The sequence below is a fragment of the Ambystoma mexicanum genome, chromosome 2q (assembly GCF_040938575.1).
Source record: "Ambystoma mexicanum isolate Mex_15411 chromosome 2q, UKY_AmexF1_1, whole genome shotgun sequence".
NCBI classification, from domain to species: Eukaryota; Metazoa; Chordata; class Amphibia; order Caudata; family Ambystomatidae; genus Ambystoma; species Ambystoma mexicanum.
The window spans coordinates 925,298,060-925,323,359 of NC_090924.1; the positions used below are offsets into that span (position 1 = coordinate 925,298,060).

The 25,300-nt window shown below is 46.7% G+C and overlaps 2 protein-coding genes across 4 annotated transcripts in view; both read right to left on the reverse strand.

Moving 5' to 3' along the window:
* HOXA3 (homeobox A3) overlaps window positions 1-25,300 on the reverse strand; it is a 238,188-nt gene that overhangs the window by 20,923 nt on the left and 191,965 nt on the right. For 2 of the 3 annotated variants that reach the window (XM_069648225.1, XM_069648224.1), the window contains exon 2: window positions 16,996-17,596. In XM_069648225.1, the coding sequence (XP_069504326.1) occupies window positions 16,996-17,479 (484 nt within the window). In that variant the 5' untranslated portion in view covers window positions 17,480-17,596. Of the gene's footprint in view, window positions 1-16,995; window positions 17,597-20,852; window positions 20,962-25,300 lie in introns of those variants that run through there. The other variant, XM_069648226.1, reaches the window with a different exon arrangement.
* HOXA10 (homeobox A10) overlaps window positions 1-25,300 on the reverse strand; it is a 267,303-nt gene that overhangs the window by 19,603 nt on the left and 222,400 nt on the right. The window lies entirely within an intron of this gene.

Sequence of the window (25,300 nt, forward strand, 5' to 3'; positions counted from 1 at the left end):
GTGATCCAGAAGCAGGACTGGGACCACAGTCTTACTGGAGGATTCACAACTCTGGAAAAGGAATCCCTCCTTTTCTTTTCCTCCGGTTGACAAGCTTAACTGCCTGGGAAATTATCACCTGGAAAGATCCCACTTCATCCGGGGGAGAGTCCCTAGATGGTAGCTCTACATCTGGTGGTTCACTGTCTGCAGGGACATAGTCCCTGAAACTCATCTGTACCCTGGATGCCATCTGTATCCGGGTTGGTGTCTGTATTAATGTCAGTTCCTGTCAGGTCCAACTCCTCTACAATAGGGGACCGTGGAACAGGTGGTGGCGGCGGGATTGCAGGCAGAGGAGGAAGTGATGGCAGGTGCGGCCGAGATGGTATTGGTGGACTGGCCACTGGAGCCAGCCCTGGAACCACAGGAGGACCAGGAGTCACAGGTGGTAGGCGCTGCTGAATCCCCATGACCACACTATGGAGAGTTGACAAAATGTCCAAACATCACGTCTCTTGGAGGTAGATCTCCTGGAGCCTGCGGCGTCAAGATTGGTGTATGAGGTCAGGGGCTCGTAAGGTTGAGGCAATTTCACAGGCCATTGAGCCGGTTGTGCTAGCTGGCCAACACCATCCACCATTGGGTGTGTGCTGGCATCTTGAACAACTTCTTCCTGCTCTTCCTCCTCCCACAGGATGGAAGGAGCGGAGACATGGGCTGGAGACACAACCCTGAGAAGCCTCACAGGGGATGTGGCAGGCTGCTGAGAGGCCCTTGTGGGCTTTGGCAGAAAAGAGAGGTATGGTGGTGCTTCACACTCTCTACTTGAACTTCTCAGGAAGGTGCCTAGCACAGACGCACCTGGAGAAGGTAATACAGATGGAACAGACCCAGCCGGAACTGACCGAGGCCTTGGGGGAAATGCTACCCTTGAGATAACCGTAATTACTGAAGAGATGCTGCCTGCAGTCACCGACGAGTTTTTATATGTGACAAAAACCAGTACCGCCAGCCCGGTGGACGGTGTTGTCGATGATGTTGTCAACAGAGACTTAGTCGACGATGATTTAGTCGATGGTCTTGGGGTCATTGACGAGGACGCCTTTGGGGCCCTTGACGATGATGCTGCCAACGACGATGAACAATGCTTCATCGACAGGGTCGATTCTGAAGGAGTGGACTATCTCTGACTGTCCAAAGACGGGGTTCCCTTTGTGGCCGTCGCCAATCCAGACTGAGACACCGCGGCCGCAGTGCTCGCAGATGAGGAAGTCAGAGCATGTGACAACTTCACCTTTTTAGGTACCTTCCCTTTGGAAGCATCCTCAAAGGATCATGACCTCTTGCCAGAGGGAGTAGGCTCCAGAGGCATGACTGTGCACTGATGCCGAGTCAGAGGCCTTACCATCGTCCTGCCATGAGGCCAGCCTCTGATGGAGATTATTTCTTGTCTTAGTGGAGAAAGACTGGCAGATGGGGCATCCCTCCACATCGTGGTCCGGGTGCAGTCAGTAAATACACTTTTGGTGGCAGTCTTCGATTAAGACATTCTTCTGACCGCATCTGGAGAAGGCCTTGAAGAGACTCTTTTTTCTCGGCCTGTGACATGGCGTGTGTACTAGGCCCAAAACTCAGCTCTCTGTCTCACACGTCTCAGCAATCCGACAGACGGTGGGACCGAGACCGGCAACAGATGCCCCATGCCGACAAGTCACAAAGGTGACGATTGAAGAAAATTAGGCTAATACTCGAGGACTCCCAGCACAAAAACATGTGGTAAAAATATGAAGATGGCCACCAGGGGTGGAGCTAAGGACGAATGTCATTGATTAAAGCAGTATGACCCAAAGTGACAGCAATAGGCTATTTATGCGACATTTAATTTTTTAGATTAAAGCTAAACTGCTTTATTTTACTGAGGATTTCCAGCCTGAAAACTGGGAATAGTCGTAGCATGTGAATCCATTTAAGACCCCATGCTGGACAATCATGTCCTATCATTTGCATTGTATGTCCTTCATCACTATTTTTAATGCAAGAAATCTACCTTAATGTACTGGTGACTGTATGTGTGTATAAATGCAAATAAAGTTACGCTGTATGCACTCATTGAGTGCTTTCAGCTAAAGGTTGGAGGACCTGTATCTAGGCCAATAAGCAATGTCCAGACCCTAGGGAGTTCAATCAGCCACTGCTTTGGTTTTTCTGAATTGGCCACAGTGTTCCCCTGCACCCTCCAGTGGGCCCTGCAGCAACGAGTATCCAATTTAAGGGACCTTGTGTTGTTCATCGACTCCTCCAAGAAATATCATTCGGTAGGACAGGGCTGAAGGTTCTTTGGGGCACGCACTTGGAACTCATTGCCGTCCACCCTACGTTTCACTCATTACCATCAACCGTACTATTAGTTGAGTGCCAAGCCACCAGGAAGCAACAGGGCTGGGACCATGCTAGGAGCGCATGAATACAAAGTGCAAAGAGCACAGCCATGGTCAATAGTTTATACATTGTGACGAGCAACACGAGGTGGTTGAGGCAAAGCATTATGCAAGCATGGGAAGAGTAGCAATGTGCCCTTCCGGTCTGTTGCCTCCTGTTATTTTAGGAATACCAATGCCACCAAATACGTTTTTTCGGTATTAAAATAAATACCTTCTTCCTGGACTAAGCTCATTGTGCTGGGTACTTTTTTTTCCAAAAAAGAAGAAATCATATTTCTATTGACTGGAAATCCTATACCACTGCTTTGGCAGGAGCGGTAGTAGCCCAATTGATCCGGCTAAGCAGCGGCTGGTCTTTACAGTAGATGTATTGCTTTAAGGCTCCATGTCTTCCACCTTCGTAAGTAGCAGAACTCGAGCTGTGTCTTGACTGAATGGTGAACTAATGTATTGATTGAATTACATTAGGGGGTAAAGACAGCTTTCAAAGGTCAAACAAACATTTAATGTATAGATAAACAGAGGTATTGCTATGGATCGCTATAGATGACGGCCTAACGACTGCATAAAGTACACTAGACATGTGCTTCTTTAAGCTAATGAATCAGTTCGGTGGCAAGGCCTGAAGAGCATGCAAGTATATTTTAAATAATGGATGAGCTGTGATGGTAAAATGAGACCTCCGTCAATTCCAGCAAAGTGCACGGGATCTGTGTGGGATCTCAGAAGAGCCAGCTAGTGGAAAGGATACTGACATTGGAGTTCTAATTCTAATTTCTGCGTCCCTAAACAATGCATGCGGCCATCTCAGATAGAAAGCGAAAACAGACTCGGACCCTTATCAGAACATTGTTTGACGGCTAAATAAACAGACGAGAAAGCTGCTTGTGTACATCTGTGGTTTCCTCAATTCTGAAAGAATATATAAAGATAAGACGCTGAAAGTGAACCTTGCAGACACTGCGAGAAGTGTGTACCATCCCATCTGCCCAGGTTGCAAATGTCTACGCAGATAGGCAATGTGCATATAGTGTACCAGGGTTTAATATAAGTTAACGTCGTTCGTTCACCCCCACCCTCTGTTCTACTCTGAAAGTGGATCTAGTGCAATAACTATGTCAAATAAAGGGGGAAATCAATAATCCATGCAGGAAACATGTAAACAGGGGTGGGGAGGAGTCAAGGGGTCACATATCTATGATCCAAGAAAGCAAAGGAGGGGCACCAAGGCGAAGAAAGCACCTAGTGGCCTCTTCCTCATGTGACAATTAATATATGGAGGCAATACACCAAAATATCGTTTAATTGACATTTTCCTTTCTGCGATCAGAAGGCATAAGGCATAATGGCTCAAATACTGAGGGATCAATGCATTGCACAGAAAGTGATTTGCCTAACTCAGAAAGCATGCTGGGATGTTTACCATAAAGGCCTTTCTGGTACTTTTATACCCTGAGCCTCGACCACAACATTCAGAGCATCGCTGACTATGCCACTGCAGTGGAGAGAAAAGCAAGAGCACCGCAACAAGCTCGAAATTACCTTCAACAACAAGCCCCGGACTGTGAAACAACCTCACAATCGATTTGGAATCAAAGATCTCGCTAAATTGAAGAGGCTACAGAAGAAGAAAGGGTGCCACCCATCCAATCCCAGAATGTGATGACACCCAGTCATGAAACGAGACAGCTTTCAGCATGCAAGGACCCTTCCAGGCAGTGAGGGCAGCATGAAGGTTGAGACTCGGCTCTACCTGCAAATGATGCTGCCCTGTTTCTGTTGCCACACAAATCCTGCCACCCGTTTTAATCCTCCCCGTAGCCCTCCCCCAACACCTCCCCTAAGGCCACTTTACTTCAGCCACCTTCTCTTGCTCTCCACTTCTTAGCCTCTTTGGGCACCCAGTAATGAGCTATTTTGCATGTCTGGAGTGGTGTGCATCACCACTAAACGAAACAAAATGGGAATAAAGAGTAAAAAAAATATATATACCACTGTGCAGCATCTGCACCGTGCAGTATTTAGGGGAAGATCAGAGAAGCAGCGAGACACAGAAATGAGAGGGGGCAGCTGTACACCTGCTAAGCACTGAGCATAAACTCGTTTGGTTACATGTGGTATTTAAGCTTAGTAACATGTTAGTATCCACTTTGCCATAAATGAAGTGATATTTTCAGAATGTGTCTAGAGACACATAGTCCGCACTCAGAGGCTTAGTAGACAGTCCAGGGTTTGAAATTGAGATTCGAAGAGCAGGAGCTAAAACCAGATCCTGGGTGTTAGGCATCGCCCTGTAGGCAGGAGCTACCGCAATGGAACGAGGAGCTACCAGAGATGCTCCTTTAACTTTTCGCCCATTTTGTATGAACCATTGCGTTTAAATGTGTATTAGATGTGTTCTAATTCTTCTTAACATTCTCAAATTCTCCAAATGAATGTCACATTTACATGTTTGTAAGTCACCAGTTGGCCCTACGAGCCAAAAGTAGCTCCTGGTAGTTGTTGTTTGTTGGTTTCAAGCTACCCAGGCTCCATTGTGCTAGAAGCAGGAGCTAAACAGACACCTCTTCCCTCAATTTCGACCCCTGAGACACGATTCATCCCATACAGCACAGAGGGGGGGTACCCCGCATAGGCCCAAGGATAATTATTTCTATGTGCTGTGGGAATCAGAGGAAACCTTCATTACATTTTGCAGCCTCCACCCCCCCCAACATTTAGTTAACACCATTTTTTATACTGCATGGCTCAATATATAGCTGTCCTTACTTGCCCTGACACCTATTTTCCATGTACCACCTGGGTGACCTTCGCGAGGTTTTCAATTTAGTAAACCGTATAAGAACAGAGCATTATGTTATTCACTGGTTTTAAGGCTGATCTAGTTTCTTAACCACTAGCCTTGCAATAATGTTTCTACTTAAATAAATGTTTGTCAAATTAGAAAAAAATTGGTTCATTTTTTACAGGTGCATCAGTCGTAAACAAAAGGAAGCACATTTTGACCTGATGTTGACAGCAATGCCCGGGCCTTTGTGGAGGAGTTGCATGTTTTGCTTTCATTATTGTGCGTGTGCCAAATTGCATGAAGACCGCTACGCTCCTTGCAATGTTATAAGGTAATCAAATATTGATTTCACGCTCACCGCAAGTCACTGGGCCACAAGGTTGATTTTGGGTAGCTTTTTATTCGGCTCCGAAAGTGTCTTTGAGTTTATGATGTAGATGCCTGTCATAGATTTTAAAATGGCAGCTGGGATGTCAGTATCAAAAGCTGAAATGATTTTGGCAATTACATTTCCATTGGCTGCAATTAGGCGGATGCCAATATCATGATAGCCTGACAGGGCTGCTGTCAGTGCAAAATGCATTCTGCGATTGCCGTCAATCAGGCATCAGTCTCCATGCTCTTAGCCACTAAAGATTCCGGCAGTGCAATTCCCTGTGATCCTTTTTCTACTGGGTTGCTTTTGCGTTTAGCTTCTGTGCCTGATAGACAGCGGATTACAAACACTGGCTGTACAATATATTTACACTTTCAGATTGTATGACCTAAAGTAAACATTGAGCTCCAAATGACCTGTTGACGTACAATGGCAATAAGACCACTGCAATATACGTTTGACTAAATGTAATCAATTGCTTTGAAATGTAGCCTTTTATTGGATTTAATTCCAAATATTGTTTGAAAAAGGTCAAAGATATTGGTTTGTTGAAGGGTCACTTTCAATCATAACATGTTTGCTTTTTAACTGAATTCTAATTATGATTTTCAAATTAAAAACAGTGTCCTCTCTGTGCTCAGTGAGGATACATAACTTCAGTAGTATTTGAAGAAGGCTGCGAGCCGAAAGAAAGATCATTTCTTAGATGAGTGTTGATATTGATTTGCAATGAAGCCTAACATTCAGGCCAGGCCCTTGATTAGATGTCGCCAAGTGCCTGGTCCTGGATCCATCTAAGAGGTCTAGTTCAGACGGCTTCCCACAGCTGCTAAACCCAAACAATAATTGCCATGTCAGGCAGAGAGGGTATTTATTGGCTGCATTTTAGTTTGCCAAGACTGCTAAGGGTGGGTCATTATATGGAAATCAAAAGATGGGATTTGACACCCATTGCATTGCCTTCATTTTACTATGTAATATACACAGCAAGGAAAACAACACTGGGTAATGGCAACTTTGATATTTTATTAACTGAACCGATATCACCAAGGTGATCCAAGCACAAACGTATGCTTTTGTGGTGTGAGATAGCATGAGTGATATCACACAATCGGTGCAATACTCTTTCCTCACTCTGTATAAAGGCTCATTTTTTCGGATCAGCTCAGTCTTTGGGTGTTTGAGCAGATGCTTCTGGTCCCAGGTCAATCTGGCTTCTATTCTATGACACAGACTTGCAGATCCTGGATGATGTGAATCACGTGATTGATGCCGGGGGACCTTGCGTACTGAAACGCTCAGTGACGTTTGATACGATTGACCATGGGGTGTCCCGGGAGATCCTGCACCAGCCAATGGGAATTGAAGGAACAATGCTATTCTGGTTTCACTCCTTCCTGGCTGGAAACCTCATCTGGTGATGCAGGGTGCAGCTAGGACAGAGGCTCTCACTAAACGCAAAAGGTCCCCCAAGGGAGCAGTCCTGTCTCTTTTATTGCATCACCTCTGCATGGAGCCGCTGGGGGTCTGCTGCTGGATGGGGCAGCCCCTGCATCAATACTCAGGTAACCCCCAGCTGTAACCGCAGGTGTCATCTCAGTGCATTATTTGTCAGCTGGGGACTTCCTTTGGGTGTTTTGAGGGCTCAATAGCTTCAGCCTTTTTTTAATTGGTCATTATTATATTGTCCTCATGACAATCAGAGAAGTCTATTTACTCCTGGTTATGGAACCTTTTGGGATCCGGTTCCCTTTCTCTTTTTCCTCTTCAGTTAAATATTGGGGTTTTATTTTACATTTTTGTTTCTCTTTTCCATTCTACATAATGCCCCAGTAAACTCAGATAATTATCATCCTTTTTCTTGTAAATCTAACAAAACGTGTGTTTCTTGGTCCATTTGTGATCTTTTAGCTCAAGCTTCAGTCCTATTATGCAGCAACATGGGAAATGAAGTATGTGTAGACCTCCCTTAAATTACCCTTGCTCCCTTGAGGGCTGTCAGCATGTGGCCGCTATTTTGGTAGTTGGGACCAAGACATTTTACCACATCATCGTATCCATTGGCAGCTGCAATGGTTACCCGTAGGGCCCACAATCCAATTTAAAATCTCAAACCTTGTTCATGAGGCAATTAATTCCAAGAGCCCAATTACTTGGCCTCTACATTAATCATTTCCGTTGTTCCAAATGTCTTAGTAGAATTTGAATTTTGTGTTTGGGACCCTTCACATTCGAGCCAGGTATTAGAATGAGAATGAGAGCATGTTCTCTTAGAAACTAGTCTTGTATTTAAGAATGCAATAAGTGTTTATTTGTGTAGCCGACACATGTTTCGACCCTCAGGAGTCACTTTCAAGGAGAGTTGAGGTTGGTTTAGACTGATTAGATAGTCTTGTGCTGGGCTGGGGAGGTGACAGAGGCTGTAAAGTGGGTATTCCACAGGTTCTGCTGTGCCGAGGAAGCCTGACTTGCTTGGTCGGGCTCGTTCAGTATTCCAGGCGGCCGCACCGCGTTCAGTTAGAATGATTCTTCGATTGGAAGTACCAACAGCCATGCCTCGATTCTGAGACCATCTTTTTCAGCTCCAGCTGTGTTTTATTGGAATGCCCTCCCTTTACATCGCCACAAACATACAGATCTTCGACAGTATTGAAAACTTGGTTATGATCTAAAGATTTGTTACTTTTGTGACATTTCTTTGATTTTGTCTTTTTTATCTGTTAAATGATTGCTGTTTTGCTCATATTATGTAGGTTTTATTGTATTGCCAGACTGTACAGTACTGTTGTTTGTACCAACCTTTATGAACACTTAATAAAATAAATTAAAACAAATAAAAACAATCTGACTCCATTATTTCAGAGATTCTTTCACCACAAACATTGTGTGTAAAGCATCTTATTTTGGGGCAGTCATGCTTGCCAGGTTCATTGATTTTTTCGGGGGATTGCGGGGGGGGGGTGAGGGGGTTCAGGACAATGGTTAGCTGAAAGGACGCTGAAAAGTATATGCCGCAAGATACTCAAGCCATTGCCAAGGCACTCACTGACATATTCTGCCAATATTCAAAAGCCCGATGTCAGCATTACAATTTAACATGTTGCACAATTTACAGCCGCATCAGCCGTGGGAACCCGGCATTGAACTAAGGGAGGTAAAGAGATGTTTACTCACAATTGCAGTCCCATAATGCATAATTACATCACATTTTTATAAATGCATGTGCAAGCAAGCATCCTTCCTGGGTAAAATGTGTCAAATATGACTTTGAGAAGAATTCCTTGCGCAACCATAGTGTATTAGGTACAGATGTGGCGGGTCAGAACCCACACCTGCACCCACAGAGCTCCATAACAATTTGATTGCCTGCTTACACAATCCCTCAATGAGACCCCCGAGTTGGGCGCTTAAACCCTGTGGCTACACCCTCAAGTCCTCCAAACACCCTCCCTCCACACAGACCCTGGCTGATATCAACACACATTGACCCTACACCCTTCGCAACCACAAAGTGTGGTATAATTGAAAATGTTGATGCAGGTGTTTATTTTACAAAAATCCCTGTAAGACTGATGGGTAAACTGTGCTCACACTATGCAATAAAAAATATATATATAATTGTTTTAGAGATTCTCTCTCTCTTGCTCCCCTTCTGTCACCCTTTCTCTGTTTCTCTTCCTCTATGTCAACCTAGTTCTCTCAACTGTGTCTCTCTCAGTTTCACTATACCATCCTGCTCACGTCTTTTCTCACTTTTCACAGCTAATCAAATGCAACAGTTTGTTTCGATCCATGGCGGCTAAACTCTACACCGCTGGCGTTTCTCCTACTTCACATAGCAAAGGTTAGGAGTCTAAGCTAACCCGTAAAGAGAAGGCTTGCAAGTAGCCCTTCTCCTGCCACGCCCGACCATCTGCCACTCAATACTGGCAGCAGCTCGAAATGCCCCTGCCATCCTCCAGTTCCCCAAAACAATAACAAGGTTGCTCCTCCAACTTCTACAGCGGATGAAAGAAATCCCTCTCTCCCTCCACAAACAGCGCTGCCCTACTGTATAACATTCTGGCACCCACCTGTAATAATGGCCCTCGCTACTCTTGATCTAGGGCTGCCCCATAAGCAATAAAACAAAAATTAAATAAATAAGCAAATGCCTTTCTAGCACATCCCTCAAAGTGAGATTAAAAAAAAGTTCTTTGCTGTAAACTCATGGCCCGATTCATGGAATTTTTTGCATGGTTCAAAGTGACTGCACTGCCGACACACACCCTGTTTCATGGAACTGTGCAAAGTGTATTTTTGCGGTGCAAAGTCAGTCCAAAGTTCATTTTGTACTGCAAAAATGACTTTGCAAGGCAAAAATACACTTTGCACAGTTCCATGAAACAGGGTTTGTGTCGGCAGTGCAAAGTCACTTTTCAGCAGTGCAAAGTCACTGTGAACCGTGCAAATAATTCCATGAATCGGGCCCACAATGTCTAGTAGGACAGAGCTACTGTACCCTATTCTTATCCCATGATGCCATGCAAAACTTCCGTTTGCTCCCTCCACAATAATGAAAAATACAACACGTGTACGTGGCACACACACAGGAGTGATGGTCTCAAGTTGCCATCTCAGACAATCTTCAACACACTTGCGTCCAGAGCTGCATGCCGATGCTAATCCATCCTGAGGAGTGCAAGCATTTACTACACTTCACATCTAAAGACTCCACTCTGGATGGGCCACGACTAGCAACGCCTCAACTCTAGGCGTGACACACATCTCGTTGGTGTAAGCAGACCACTAGCCTTTTTTCTCATGGTAAAGCCTTTGAGAGGTCTAAGTCCTTCACTTAACAAGGATACTTTTTTCTCCAACCAGGATCCAGCATCTGTTAGCAAGGCATCTAGTTAGATAAACTGTATTATGTATGGTAACGTGCAACCTTTACAATGCATAAAACAGAATCAAACATGCAATGAGTTTAAACATGGAGTGCCCAAGATAAAAAAAAAAATCGAAAATCATTGGCAATCAGCCCCAAATAAAATACATTCAGACATAAATGTCTTAACACAAATGTTCTCCTTTCCTCATCATATTTATACACTTACAAAATGTGTACAACTCTTGACGGTCATCAAGAAATATTTGACTGCATAGCATCTCTCTGTGCGTTGACTGGCCAATAAGAATGTTAATGTCTCCGAAACCTTTCTTGGGCCGGATTTAACTAGTACAGGTTTTGAATATCATGGGCGCTCTTTCTTAAATAGAGGCCAGAGGGGCATTCAATAAATGTAGATATTAAAATCTTCTCTGCCATGAACACAGACCCTATTGCTTACCAGAGGTTTATTCCAAGCCCCTCAAAATATCTGTATAGGAACAAATCAAATGCTTTCTTTTCATTATTTTCTCCTTATGTCACATATGTTTGAATAAAATCATTGCAGGGAGTCGGATTGTGGCAGGGAGTCATACAACTGCATTGAGCTACACATACCTTACATTTGCTTAAGTCCACATTCTGCTTGGGACACATAATATAAGCTGAAAGGCAAAGCTTGATAGACTTCCTACCACCATTAGTCACGCCGCCAACGCTTGGGTAGAGGACTAATATTGTTTTCATTTGGCAAGCTGGCACCATATTAGAATTCCTCCATACTTCCATGATCTTTCTCACATAGATTGACTAATAACTCCCCAACTTTCCATTTTTTCGTCTATAGCCAGATTGCTTGTTCTCCAAATGTCACAGGTAACTATTTCAGCTGAAGCCTCTTCTGGAAAATCCTTATGTGAGATACCAGGCAATCAGTCTATATTAACTTGGTTTCTCCGACTATCTATGAATCCACTGCCAGGATGTACACATTCTTGATTTCAGCTTCTGTGAGACAGGTTTTGACCCAGAGACTAGGAGAATAGAATCCTAGAATAATTAAACTGTGAGGAAGATAGCATATACAGGCTTCGTTCACATGTAACCCAGTTACATGTCTGATCCCTCGCGCAGTTCACCATTTTGTTGGAATATGTATTACTGTGAAAGCGTATAAATACATTTCAACTACATGGCACATCCTCTTTTCTTGGGGGATAGTTCATTGCCAGGGTTGCTTTCCTGATCCATTATGCAATCAGAGATGCTTGATGCTATAGTGACATCTCTATTAGATATACCAGAGAAGATGCACCAATGGCAGCACCACACATATTCATCATTTTCTTGTACTTATCTTGGGTCATCATGCATCAGACAACTCGAAAATGAAACTACCCCATACTGGAAAAATGCATTGTGTGCCTTTCTGTTTTATGTCACAAATGATATTCCCTGTCGTTGCCATAGGTCACTGGCTCCTGGATGGACAGATCGCCCTTATGCTTATCCTCATGAATGAAAATCTGAACCCAGATCAAAGTGGTATGAAACAGACCTTTGACATGCCATGTTACCACCCTATGCACATGAGAAAGAGTCATGTCGTCTGTGGCACCCAGATTACAGCCCATTCCCTCCAGACCACTACAGGATTTGACCTTATGAATTTAAATTAAAGACACAGCCATCTTGATAGTGCCCTCTAGCCCACCCCCTTACACCACTTTCTTGCTGGACCTGGAATCAGAGGTGACGGTGCTGCAGTAGAAGTATACAATATGTCATCTTGTGCACACAGAACACATACTTTGGAAGTTCTCATGAAATATTTACCCATGCCCTGAACTCCTGTCCCTTGCTACCTGCTAGTCCTGCGCTGCCACATTTCCTGGCCTCACATCGCCATTATAACTATAGACTTTGGCCTCCAGCCACACTTGTTCTTCAAACCTTTCTCTTGCTATAATGCAACGGGTGCTGTGACACCACAGCACTTATGATAAGGAAGGACAGCTGCCAACTCCTTGCTGCTTGACACCAGGCAGGGGATTAGAAAGATAAGGAGAAGAGAGGTTTCTCGCGGTCCTCCTCCCAACCCAGGCAATACATGCGGAGGGAGTAGCCTAGCACATCAGGAGCGCTGAAAGTTAATGTGGTAGAACCTAATGTTCAAGAGACGTTGCCTTGCCCACAGAAGCAGAGCAACTCCCTAAATTCCCGTCTGGGTCCTAGAAAGAGGAACAATTCTGCAATTACTTTTATAAAGGAAAGGGCAGACTGCAAACTAACTCTCTCCAATGGAGTGAACAAGCTCATCTCAAATGAAGGGGCAACCTCAGCAAGAAAATTCAACCCCATGGATTTCATTAAGATCCAAAGAAAAAAGAAATACAACGTGAACGTGGAATTGCACTAAGGATTAGATTAAACTTGAGTTTGTCTGTCATCGGTATTGGACAACATTTACAGACCAATGTAATAGTTGAAGAGAAGTCCAAGTTTAATTTGGATATTTAACTGGAGCAAAATGTAGGAAAAACACCCAGACGACAGACGTTGTTGAAATCTTGAACCATAGGGCCTCAACACGTAGGGTGAGAAGGAAAAGCAGGGTGTGATCTTGGTGCCTTACTTGTTTGGCAGCACTACCGTGGAACGATGAAGCAAAACACAGAACAGTGACTATGACTACCTCTGAAATGCTCCTGCTAATGTGATAGACATTGAAACTTCTTTCTGAATCACAGAGCTCTCTCCTGGTGTATAAGTCACATGTAAGCCTGAGTTGCTCATTGGTACTTCTATGTGAACTCAATAGCCCTCCCCAAAGTAGTTCATGGGTAAATCAAAGCTACTCATGGTAACTTCTTTGTAAATCGAATAGCCCTCCCCTAGATTACATAAAGGGTAAATTGTAGTTGTTCATAGTAACTTCTTTGTGAATCGTAGAGCCCTCCCATAGAGTACATCATGGGTAACTCATAGATAGTCCTAGTAACTTTGTTGTGAATCGAATAGCCCTCCCGTAGACGGGCCAGTCAGAGTTTCTCATAGTAACTTCTTTGTGAATCGAATTGCACTCCCAAAGAGTACATCATGGGTAAAACATAGATAGTCCTAGTAACTTTGTTGTGAATCGAATAGCCCTCCCATAGAGTACATCACGGGCCAGTCAGAGTTTCTCATAGTAACTTCTTTGTGAATCGAATAGCACTCCCAAAGAGTACATCATGGGTAAGTCATAGATAGTCCTAGTAACTTTGTTGTGAATCGAATAGCCCTCCCGTAGAGTACATCACGGGCCAGTCAGAGTTTCTCATAGTAACTTCTTTGTGAATCGAATAGCCCTCCAATATAGTACATCATGGGTAAGTCATAGATAGTCCTAGTAACTTTGTTGTGAATCGAATAGCCCTCCCCTAAAGTACATCACGGGCAAGTCAGAGTTTCTCATAGCAACTTCTTTGTTAATTGGCCCCATTGCCTTTTGTATCATTTCTACAACCCACACTCAGGCAAACTATCTCAAATATAACCTCTACAGTATTTCACTATTGCTCTGATGTATAAACGATTTGCAGTTCTGGTAACACCTGGGCCGGGGTTGCTGTACCCAGTTTACACCAGTGAAATGGCTGCAATTATAAATTATAGCAGCATCAGACTGGCAAAAAATGTAAGGCTTGGTCACCAAAAGTTGCCCATATTTAAACATTGCAGATATGCTTGTTTTGTGTGACTAGAAATGGGGATGAGGCACAATTAGGGAACTTTTATGGCAGAGGATATCTTTTAATGCATACTGGGCTGGTAGAATTGGCCGAAAGTTTCCAGTACATAGCACACAAAGTCATTAACCTGGCACACCAGGGTGTTGCACAGAGGTCTGGCTGGCTGGCACTTCTGCTGTTGCCCTGTAGCCAAGTCCGAGACTGAATTTAAGAGATATCCAATCACAGAAAAGGGTTTAATCAATCAAGTATTCTGAATTGTTCATTATTTGAACTGCAACTTTGTCAGTCAGGTCAATTAAAATCCCAACAGGGCACTCAGATATATCTTTCTACTGGAAAGTCACACATACTAAAATGACTACGCAAATCTGACAGCAATCCTAAAGAAGCAGAGTGTGCGATATGACATTGTTTTAGAAGCTGTCTCTCCAGCTGTTGAAATACAATCAGTACTGGGTAGGGAGGAGTATATACAGTCATTATAGTCAGAGAAATTGCGAAATGCAATGACAATTACTGCTCCCTATATCTGTATAGTGAAGGAAATAGACAAAGAACTAGCATGGCCGCAACATAACAAATGCCAGACCTAAAAACACAAGAAGCACCTGAATCACAGATGCAAAGTAGCACCAAACCAGGGACACAAAAGTGGGACTACAAGTGGGACTACGGCTGCATCTCTGATGCTATTGTCCTCACTTACAGGAACAGAACAACCTGAAGTGCTCCAAATGTTTTGGATTATGACTCCCATGATCCCTCACTATTTACTATGCTGCCTGTAGTTGATGGAAGTTGTACTCCAAAACATCTGGAGAGCCAAATGTTTCAGACCCCTGCAATAGAAGTAGGACTGGAGACACCTTAAGTTTCAGTCACAGTGAAAAAATGTGAAATAAAAGAACCATTACATTGTAAAATCCTTGAATTGAAATAAGGCATAACAAGTCAATACACCAATGTATTTGATGAATAAAGTACACTGAATAAAACACATGAACATTATTTTAAAAGATACTGAAACAAAATGGCCCCTAAACATTTCAGAGAGGAAATTCTCAGTGCAAGTTACAGTATGTGGTAAGGGTGAAAGCGTTGCCATCCCTCCCTCCCAAACACTTTCGTCCCAAAAATATGCCAGTGCCAATAAGTGGATCCTAGTCCCGGACACTGAAAAAAGTCAGGCGAGTCTGCAAAGTGGAGCATGCATGTTGCCTCACATGGGAAGCGGCGTGCATCTGTGGTGTACACCGCAACACAATGTTACATATGCAGGCTTTCAAAAAAAGGGGGAGGGTGAATACTAGTGTCCTAATTCTTCCTCAAGATCCAAACAAGTCAGTGAAAAGTGCAACGCGCAAAAGTGCAATACTGACAGAATTCAGTGTGTGTGTTTATTCCTTATAGAAAATCTAAGATTCCTTTAAAATCGAAATGTCAAACTAGTCTGTGTCTATACCCATATCTTGCCATCCAACAATCCATTTTTAGATGATGTATGTAAGCAATGTGCCATCCACTCCAGGGCGCCTCGTTGGATTAGTTGATATGTCTATGTAGCTAAATTGCACATCTCTTGGAGTTCCGTTTTTAACAACCGATGGCTTACTGATTGGTCAAAAATAAAAACCCATTTGACTGCAAGTTTGGGCAATCCTCAGAAACTCGGGTGCTGTTTTTAAAACCGAATACAACAATTTGGAGCACACGGAGCAGCACTTGACTTCTTCGGTGGTGGTGGGGGGTTGGAGGGGCAGTGGCGATGAATGTGTGCTCCCCATGTCAGAAAGTGCCCCCCAGCCTAACGTTTTATGGAGGGCCAAGACTGTTATCGCGGCAGCTTTTTTGTGTATTAAAATGATAGCCTTCAATTACATATAAACAGCCTATGGACATGCAATGCGTGCCGTGAGTGTTTAAACAGGGTGTGGATATATATCTTGGCAGCTTCCAGTAATGGACCTGGCATTAAATCTGCACGCGATAATGCAAGGGCACGTGTGGGTAGGATGTCCAAAGTGTGTGGAATAAAAAACAAGTCCGAATCTTGGGGTCGTCTCATATGCATGTCACATTAAAATTGAGAGGAAACCTAAAAATGAACAGTAACTTCACAGAGCCTTTGAAAAAAAATCCCCCAAATCGTGGATGTTTATAATCTCCGCGGTGTAACGTCTCTTGCATGATATGTGTATCTGTGGGGAGTGTGTGCGTGTGTGGGGGACGGGGGTGTACTCTAACTCCGTGTGATTAGATGGATGTGCTTTCCGGGCCCTTTCCATGATGTACTTGGAAAGTTCTCCCAAGCCTGCTGCGGCCACGGTACCCTGGCCTGCCCCCTGGCGTGTGCGCCTTCCTGGGTCAGCAGACTGTGCGGGGAGTTGCGGGAGACATTAATCAAGTCGTGCAGGTCCACAGGCGATGTACATTCTGCCACAGTGCACTTCCGCCCGGCAACGACGCGGGCACATGAACACCCCGTGGCTCCGGCGAGGGAAGGGCGCCTGGCTGTTCCCAGGCTCCAAGTTTGGAGTTGCCGGTTTCCGCGCTCTGAGCAGACCCGGCTGCCACCGCACACACAGACACGTGCTGAAATGCTCGTTTGGAGGGGCAGAGCATGGAATTATGTACCTAGTGCCATCTATGTACCCCCAACGAAGGCATGCTTTAGTGTGGCAGCGCGCAGAGGCGGGGAAAGTGTTATCGATATAAATCATGCCACCTTTTTGCTCCACTCACACCGGAAAACTCCCAAGCATGGCCCAACTTTCTAGGAAATGAATAAAGTGCCTCACCTGAGCTGGAGCTGCCCGTCTTGGGCTTGGGGTTCTGGCGGGACTCCTTCATCCAGGGGAAGATCTGCTTGGAGGCGCTGGGCGACGCCAGGTTGCTGCCCTTGGCCGAGCTGGCCGGGCTGCCGGCGGCATGCTGGGGCGGCGAGACGGAGGGCGGTGGCGCGGGCTCCTGCGGCGCTAGAGGGGGCATCGGGGGCTGCGGTGGCGGCGGCGGCTCCGGCTGCTCCGCGATCAGTCCGGCCTGGTTGGCCTGAGCGCCCAGCGCCCGCATGCAGCTCTCGCTGATGTCATTGGCTTTGCGGTGGTGGGGCAAGGCGCCGCCGGGAGGCTGCAGCGAGCAGGCCGGCCGGTGGTAGTCGCTCTCGGCGAGGGCTGCCGGCTGCGGGTATTGCTGCTGAGGCCCATTGTAGCTGAAGCCGTTTGCTCCTTGGTAGGGGTAGCCACCATAGACTGCAGCGTTGTCGTAGTAGGTCGCCTTTTGCATTTCGTTGTTTCCCAATATTTATTTCAGAAACTGACAGGGTCTTGACACCCGTAAAGAGTAACATTGGCACCCCTCTGTCACGTGATGTTCCTCCTCCAATGGGCTCCGCCGGCGGACCTAGGGTGAACAGAAAGCATAGCACAGTGAAGAAATCGCACGAATCCATCTTACTTTCCAAAGCTAAGTGACAAGGAAGCGATAGAAGAAAAAATGGTCAGCAATATTTAGCAGCGTGAGAGGGCCTCGGGCCCTGGGTATAAAAGCCTGTCCAAGAGCACGCGGGGCTGCAGAGCTGTGGGTTGCAATCGGCGGGATAGGAGGAGAGCTTATCTATGGAATAAAATTACCCATATAGCACTTAAAAGCCGGAGAGCCGGTATATGCTATGAGGGCTCTGCCGCCTGGACGCCCGTTTTACGCGGCAGTAAGTGACACATTATATGCCCGTATCTACGAAATGTGTCAGTGCAGGGTGACTGGTTAAAGGGAGATAACCCTTTAAAAATAGAGGGTGCCCTTGTACCCCATGCCCTGTAATAAGAGGGAGATAAAGTAATCGTATAAAGCAGGGCAGTGCGCGTGTTAAATGCGCCTAGTTTGCTGGATTTTGCTGTGCTTCCATTTAAAATGAGTCTGAGCAGTAATGGGGTACATGGCGAGGCACACGGCGTTGTGTGCAGGGAGGTTCCTGTGACAATAAACGCTCACACTGAATGAGTACACGCATTTTATACAGAAGGGCCACACGGGGTGAGCTGTATCAGAATGCACACACATTGGTTTACATGGTTCTGTGAGAAGACACACATCACACTTTTATACAGAATAGCCAGGCAGTATTTGGGTATATCGCAAGGCACACACATTGGTTTACATGGCTCTGTGGGAAGACACAAATCACACTTTTATACGGAATAGCCAGGCAGTATTTGGGTATATCGCAATGCACACACATTGGTTTACAAGACACACATCACACTTTTATACAGAATAGCCAGGCAGTATTTGGGTATATCGCAATGCACACACATTGGTTTACATGGTTCTGTGAGAAGACACACATCACACTTTTATACAGAATAGCCAGCAGTATTTGGGTATATCGCAATGCACACACATTGGTTTACATGGTTCTGTGAGAAGACACACATCACACTTTTATACAGAATAGCCAGGCAGTATTTGGGTATATCGCAATGCACACACATTGGTTTACATGGTTCTGTGAGAAGACACACATCACACTTTTATACAGAATAGCCAGCAGTATTTGGGTATATCGCAATGCACACACATTGGTTTACATGGCTCTGTGAGAAGACACAAATCACACTTTTATACGGAATAGCCAGGCAGTATTTGGGTATATCGCAAGGCACACGCCTTTGTTTACAGGACTCTGTGCGAATAGATCGGAATAAGCAACCAGGAACTAACTGAAAGGCCACCCCACAACCAGCACACATTAACGAGTTATGCTCTGCACGGTGTGAAGGCCGTTGTTTGCTGTTCCTGGGAAACAGACTGGTCTGAGATGTACACATGCGAGGAAAAGTCATATTTTGCCAACTTTTAAAGCTGCATGCATTAAAACGAAGGCGCGCTGAAACATGAACATCATATCACTGCCCAATCAATGCACGTCAATTACACATTTATGTGCACGAGTGCCTGCAAGGGCGCATGCGTGACTTTATTACAAACAAGGGCCCGACTAAATCCGAAATGAGGCCACCCCGCACCCAGCATTAACCCCACACATGCCCGCGTGTTTGTAAACACAGAAGCTGTGCGGCGGGGAGAGGCCTACGAGCAAGAAGTCCAGGCGGTGTGTCTTGCAAGCACATACGGCCGGGGTCTGGGCCCCGCGTCGCACATGTTTCCCCATGATACTTGCCGTGCAAACTAGCAAGCTCTACCTGTTAAAACATGATGGATCGAGGGGGTAAAACACACCAGGAACCTGAAAAACCAGCGCCCATCACCATGACCACGGCGTGAACTTTCCTGCCGAGCGGCCCATAATAGCCTCTGTCTCTGGGGCTGCTGTTCGCGTGATGTATGGGGGTCACCGGGCTGCGCAGAGGAGCTGCGAGCGCTGCCCGCAGAAAGGAGCAGGCATGCGCGCGTATCCCGCCATCTCGCGCTGTTTACCTGTCCTCTGGTGACCACCCGGAGACCCGGCTCTAACAATAGCGGGCGGTGGTGGCTCGGTGCCCACGAGCGAGGCGCTAGAGATAGCAGAGGGGCTCGCTCCAGCCGTGGCCGGTGCTTTGGCAAAAACACGTGCATGAGTGCTTGTGTGTGGGTATATGTACTTGTTTCTCTCCAGGAAGTGTGGCTGGCTATCTATTTAGCTATATCAGATAGAATATTAGAACAATTCAAATGTCACACTAGAAAGGACAACAGACCATGTTCCTGGCCCTTACACAAACACGAATAAACCGCCAACTTGTATAATACAATTATTGACTCGTTTCCGGCTCAGAAATGTTCACTGAAGATAATAGCATTTTTTTTTAAATAAAGGCCTTCGCTATAGCCACTGTGCAGGCTGATACTGGTATAGTGCATTCATTTATTTAATATTAAAGCCCGTGCATAAAAACTGCAAGCCACGCTGTTACTATGGTGGTAAACATACTATGTGGGGCGGTGCGAATATTACGCGCACACAGAATATCGTTAAGTACTTTTTTACTTTCTACATATGCCATTTACGCTTAAATGTGCATGATCTTCAGAAAAGTTTCATTTTCACTCGATTTTTTTCGGCGACCTGTGTACAGATGTACCTTTATTTATATTAAAATCTAGGCGAATGTTTAACAATCGTTCTCTAAATGCGAGCCCTCGTGTAAGCACTGCACAGGCGTTCTCCCCCAAACAGCGAATCCGCCGGGTATTTGCAACGGCAACGCACTGTGTAGTTGACACTTTTAAGTACAGCCAGTCCGTGTGAGCGTTATATTAAACACATGCAGTTTGACACTTTAGATACGGAGAAGCCATTGCAAATATTTGCCATGGCCGCGGCGGCCCCTCGAGCAGAGCGGGCACCCTCTGTTCCTGCGCCTTCTAGCATGTGCACGACAAAATTCAGATTCAGCCGGCAACCAGAAAAAGAGCAGAAGAAAGAAAAAAAAAACGAAGAGAATCCCCTGACGATTTCATGAAAGATGGGCAAAAGTTCAGGGGGACGAAGGGGGAAGCAGCCTGCACTCGGCGCGCTCAGGGTATCAGTCACTGGCTGAAAGGAAGCCCGGCTTGTGAACTCTTCCTGAACCGACATGTAAGTCTGCGCTCATAAATCACCGAGACACATAAACTCCAGCATTCACGAGTGATAGCGGATTTCTGGCCTGCTTACCTTGGCTTCTGACGACTGAGGCGGAACACAACAGACCGGGCTCCCACTCCGGCACGGGATCAATAGCACAAGCGCGCCCCCCCAAAAAAACTTCTGTCTGCAGCCCGGGCTGGACCCGCCGCCACTCCGGCTACCTGCGACCGCTGGACGAGCAAGGGCAGGGGCCCGGCAGGAATCCGAGCAAGAGGTGCCTGCCTGGACATACCCCAGGGAAGGAGGGCTGGGTGCCCCCCCAGTGCCCGCCCGGAGATAAGAGGTAGCGGGACTCCCGGGTCTCTCTGCCAGTGCGCGGCCAGGGAGAGAAAGGGCACGGTTCTGGTGAATATTCCACTGCTGGAAGGCAGAACCCCTCTCCAGTGGAAGTCTGGGGTAGGGAGCTGGGGAGGGGAGGGGGAGGGAGGAGAGGGCGATAGAGAGAGACAGAGAGAGAGAAAGAAAGAGCAGAAGGGTGTGTGTGTGTGGTGGGGGCTAGGGGGGGGGTTGAGTATACCTCGAACCAAAGCGTCATCGAGGTCCAGGGAAATTATGGTAATGAAGACGAACGGCACCAAACAAAGGGGTCAAGCTGGCGAGGCGCCGCCTGTAAATGGCTCCGTTTTCTCTAAATGCTCGAGTTTCTGCAAACGGGACCCCAAAACACCCCAAAAGCGTTAGCGAGGCACGGGTGGGCAGTTCCCCCGATTGACGTTAAAATCATGTCAGATAATTGTACACACTGTTTGTGCAACAGAGCTGTACAGTTAGCACCCCAACGCCCCCCCCTCCCCACCCCCCAAAATACAACAGGACAAACAAAAGGCAGAAAGCATATGGCAGATAGTGAACAGACTAAAAATCTCTTGCACTCTATTCCCCAGCCCCAAAACATATTGCAAGATGCTCCCTGCAAATGGACATTAATAAGGCGCCAGGCGAATTATCAGCGACGTAGCGCCACATGCAGACACCGCTTCTGCTTCAAGGAGTGCTAATAATGCCCCCGCCTTTTAAAGGGTGTGCGCCGGACACAGGTAGAAAGTTTGTAGAACAGCGGGGGCTGGGCTCGGGTGCCAAAGCGAAAGCTGGCAGGAAGGCCGGCGTTCGGCGGGGCTTGCAGGCCGGCGAGGCCCCTTCTGCATACCAATGCCTGGTGTCAGCCCTGGCCGGCCAAGATTTATGAGTCCATGAGCGCAGGCTGTAAACAGAGCGCAGAACACAGAAAACACTTGCTCCTTGTGGCACATCCCGGTGGCAAGACATGAAAGGGGGACCCGGGCCGCGTAGGAGGCGCGAGGGGGCACCAAATTCGCCCGTATGCGTTTTCCAACAAACAAGCCAGTGATGAAAAGACGCCCTGGTCAATGATTTACCCCCGGCCGCCTTCTGTCCTGCTATCTGCTGACCCGAGCTTCTTGGCAGGGTGGGAAGGAGCCGAAGAAAGAACGGGGGGAGCCTTTCTTCTCGCCCCCAGCCGAGGTCGGGGAAAACGCAAGCTCTGCTAAACCTACGCCCCCGAACTGCGCGCACCGTTCTCGCCCGGTGCCGACCCACACACAGCTCCTGGAAGACGAAGGGACTTCTGCAGGCGAACCGCAGCTCCGCTGCCAGGAGAGGGGTAAAGGGGCACAGGGTGGATGGCTGGGGGTTATCTGCTCTAGCTGCTGGCCCGCGACCCCCTCTGTATTCCGTTTAGAAAGAGCGGCTGTGTGTATTAATGGTAGCAGGTATAATATTAGCCCGTACTCATACAGCCACCATGGTATTACAATTGTTAAAATGTGTCATATTTTAGCTGCCAAGAATATTGCTTTGAAAAAACAGATATTTCCAGGGCCTTGTGCGCAGTCGCAAAGGATTGTTAGGCTAATATTAAAATACACAAAGGCCTTCTAAGTGTGTCTGATATTTCTGACAGGATAGTTTATGTTTTGCTCGGAGGAGCCTCTCTCTCGCTCTCTTACACACATGTATACGCATAGATATGGTTTAGCTGCGGCGAGCCTTTGTTCTGGTATCCGCGCCACAGTGGCAGGGAATATTCTCTGCACGTGTCCATATTGGGCCCCGTATTTGTTTCTGGTATGCCAGGAGGAGTGATACACGGGCCCTGCATGTTTGCACACACTTGTTAAATGTGTAAAAGATAAGGAAAGGACCCGGGGAGCCGCCGTGGAGACAAAGGGCCCTCCACGGCCTTTGCGTGCCAATATCGCGCCTCATAGGGTTATTGATCAAACGATGATACCGCGGACACGTTGAGTGGAGCCCTGCCAATGCGCCATTTCCCGGTTCAACCGCAGCGCAAAATACGGGGCTTGGCTTGCAACCCACTTTCCAAAGAGGTTTCCCACTGAAAACCGCGTGTGTGAGGATTACTAGTAGAGCCTTGTGTGTGATACACAATAGCGGATCCGCAAGGACTGTCCACGGGTTGTAGTTGTCTTCCGGGGTTGCCGTTTTATGTTTGTATTTACCTTACTATGGATTATTATTTTTTGGGTGTTCAAATTCCATTAATTATTTTTGCCCCGTTAATAAAAATAATCGTCTGATCCCCTCGCCGTTTTTGCGTTCTTTATGGCGGGCCTGTATTATTTATGAGTCTTTTAACTGGGTCAGGAGGCACCAGAATGGGATCATAAATCACGGGCAATGTTGACAAGTAATTGAGCTGCAATTAAACCCCCAGGATTATTTTCTAGACGAAATAAATAAAACCAAAACAGTTTAAACGACGTCGCATTACTTGCCGGACAAAACAAAAGTAAATACCACAAACAAGAACGAACGCATTTACAAATACACGCGTGATTTTACTATTGCATTGTGAGCAGCTTGGAGCCATCGGATTGGACGTTCTGTATTTTAAAAGGGATATCCGCGTTAACGAAAGACTGGTGTTTTTCCCCTCGAAAGGGCTATTTTTCTTTGTCGAACATTAACTTGTGGCCTTTTCTGCGATATCCGCTAAATTCTCCGCGTGTACCCCCGATAGCTTGCACAGTGTGCGCGGTGTTCGGTGCGTTCAGTGCCAGGCCAATTGGGGGTTGGGGGGGTGCACGGAGTTCCTGCCCCAGCTCTCTGGGAGCATAAATCACTGCTCGGCGACCTGACCTTATGCAAAGCTGCCTGCAATTGTATGCAACATCTGCCCCCTCCTCAAAACGGGGAAGAGCCTCGCAACCTTGGTTAATCAACAGTCGTATTTATACGTAGGCACTGTAAAGCGCTAGAAATGGAACAGATGTTATGGGGAATTATTTCAAGCCAGTGTCGAACGGGGGGAGGGGGGTCTGCACTCCCCTCGCCAAGGTTTTAAATCGAATAGAATAATCGTTGTTTTATATATGTGTGTATATGTATATATATGGTGTGTGTATGTAGTGTATATATATATATATATAAATATATGTGGTGTTGGAGGGTGTGTGTGTGTGTGTGTGTGTGCGCGCGCGCGCATTGCCGCCTACTGCTGCGGGAATCGCTGGAGCCACACGCACGCGAGAAAGCCCCCACAGGTCTCCCGCTTTAGTTCCACGGCGGTGGGAGCCAGAACACGTACAGCGATCGGTGTACTCCTCCACAATGGAGGCAGTCAGGCAGGATCGCAGGTGGACTCTGGCTACCGTGTATGTGCCTTTAAATCCACGCCTCTCCGGCATATCGCTGGACAGTGATCGCCGAGATGACGACTAAAGTCGTTTCAAATACACACAGCAGTCCATTTGGTGGGTGGCGAGAAGTAGCTGCAGTCTCAACAAGACACGGGGGGAGCAGGTTGTTTCGGGCCCCCCTGAAGCCGGTAACTCACCGACTCACAGGTGCCTGGGCGTAAACTTCATCCTCTAGCGGGACGCTCCGCGTACGTGCCCGCGGTCAGGAGGTGGGGACGCTCTTGCCGGAGGAAATAGCGAGCGGAATCCCTGGCCCTGGACAGAGGCGGGAAGGGCGTCCTCCCGGGCCGGGCCAGCCTAGCACTCGGCTCCGAATGCCTCCATAACTCGCTCCCCCCGTGTGCCCACGTGGTGCACGTCAACTTTAAGCTCTATATTTGAAAAGGGTGCTCAGAGAAACTGCAACGGGCCTCTCCGTGTCCACGTGGAGTCTTGCTCCGTTCCACCTTTTCTGGGAAATGCGCAAGAACAGACACGAGGCGAACCAACCAAAATCGCATTTAATTTGCATAATGGTGTGTATTTTTTGTATGATGTTCACTATCAGGGAATTTTTCGAAGACTCCGGTGGGGACATTTCACCCGCATCGGCCTGTTCTCGAGTCGCCCTCCACCCAAGCGGTGCACACCGGAAGCCTGGCCAGCGTGATTGAATAAGGGGGCCTTTGTGGTGGCGCTCGGGGTGACTAGCCTGCTTCTCAGCGCCGCGATTGTGTGCGCCTTGCTCGGCACCCACGCGCTACACCAGTACAGCTGTAGCAAGCCTAAAGGGCCTATAATTACCTGACAAAGGCA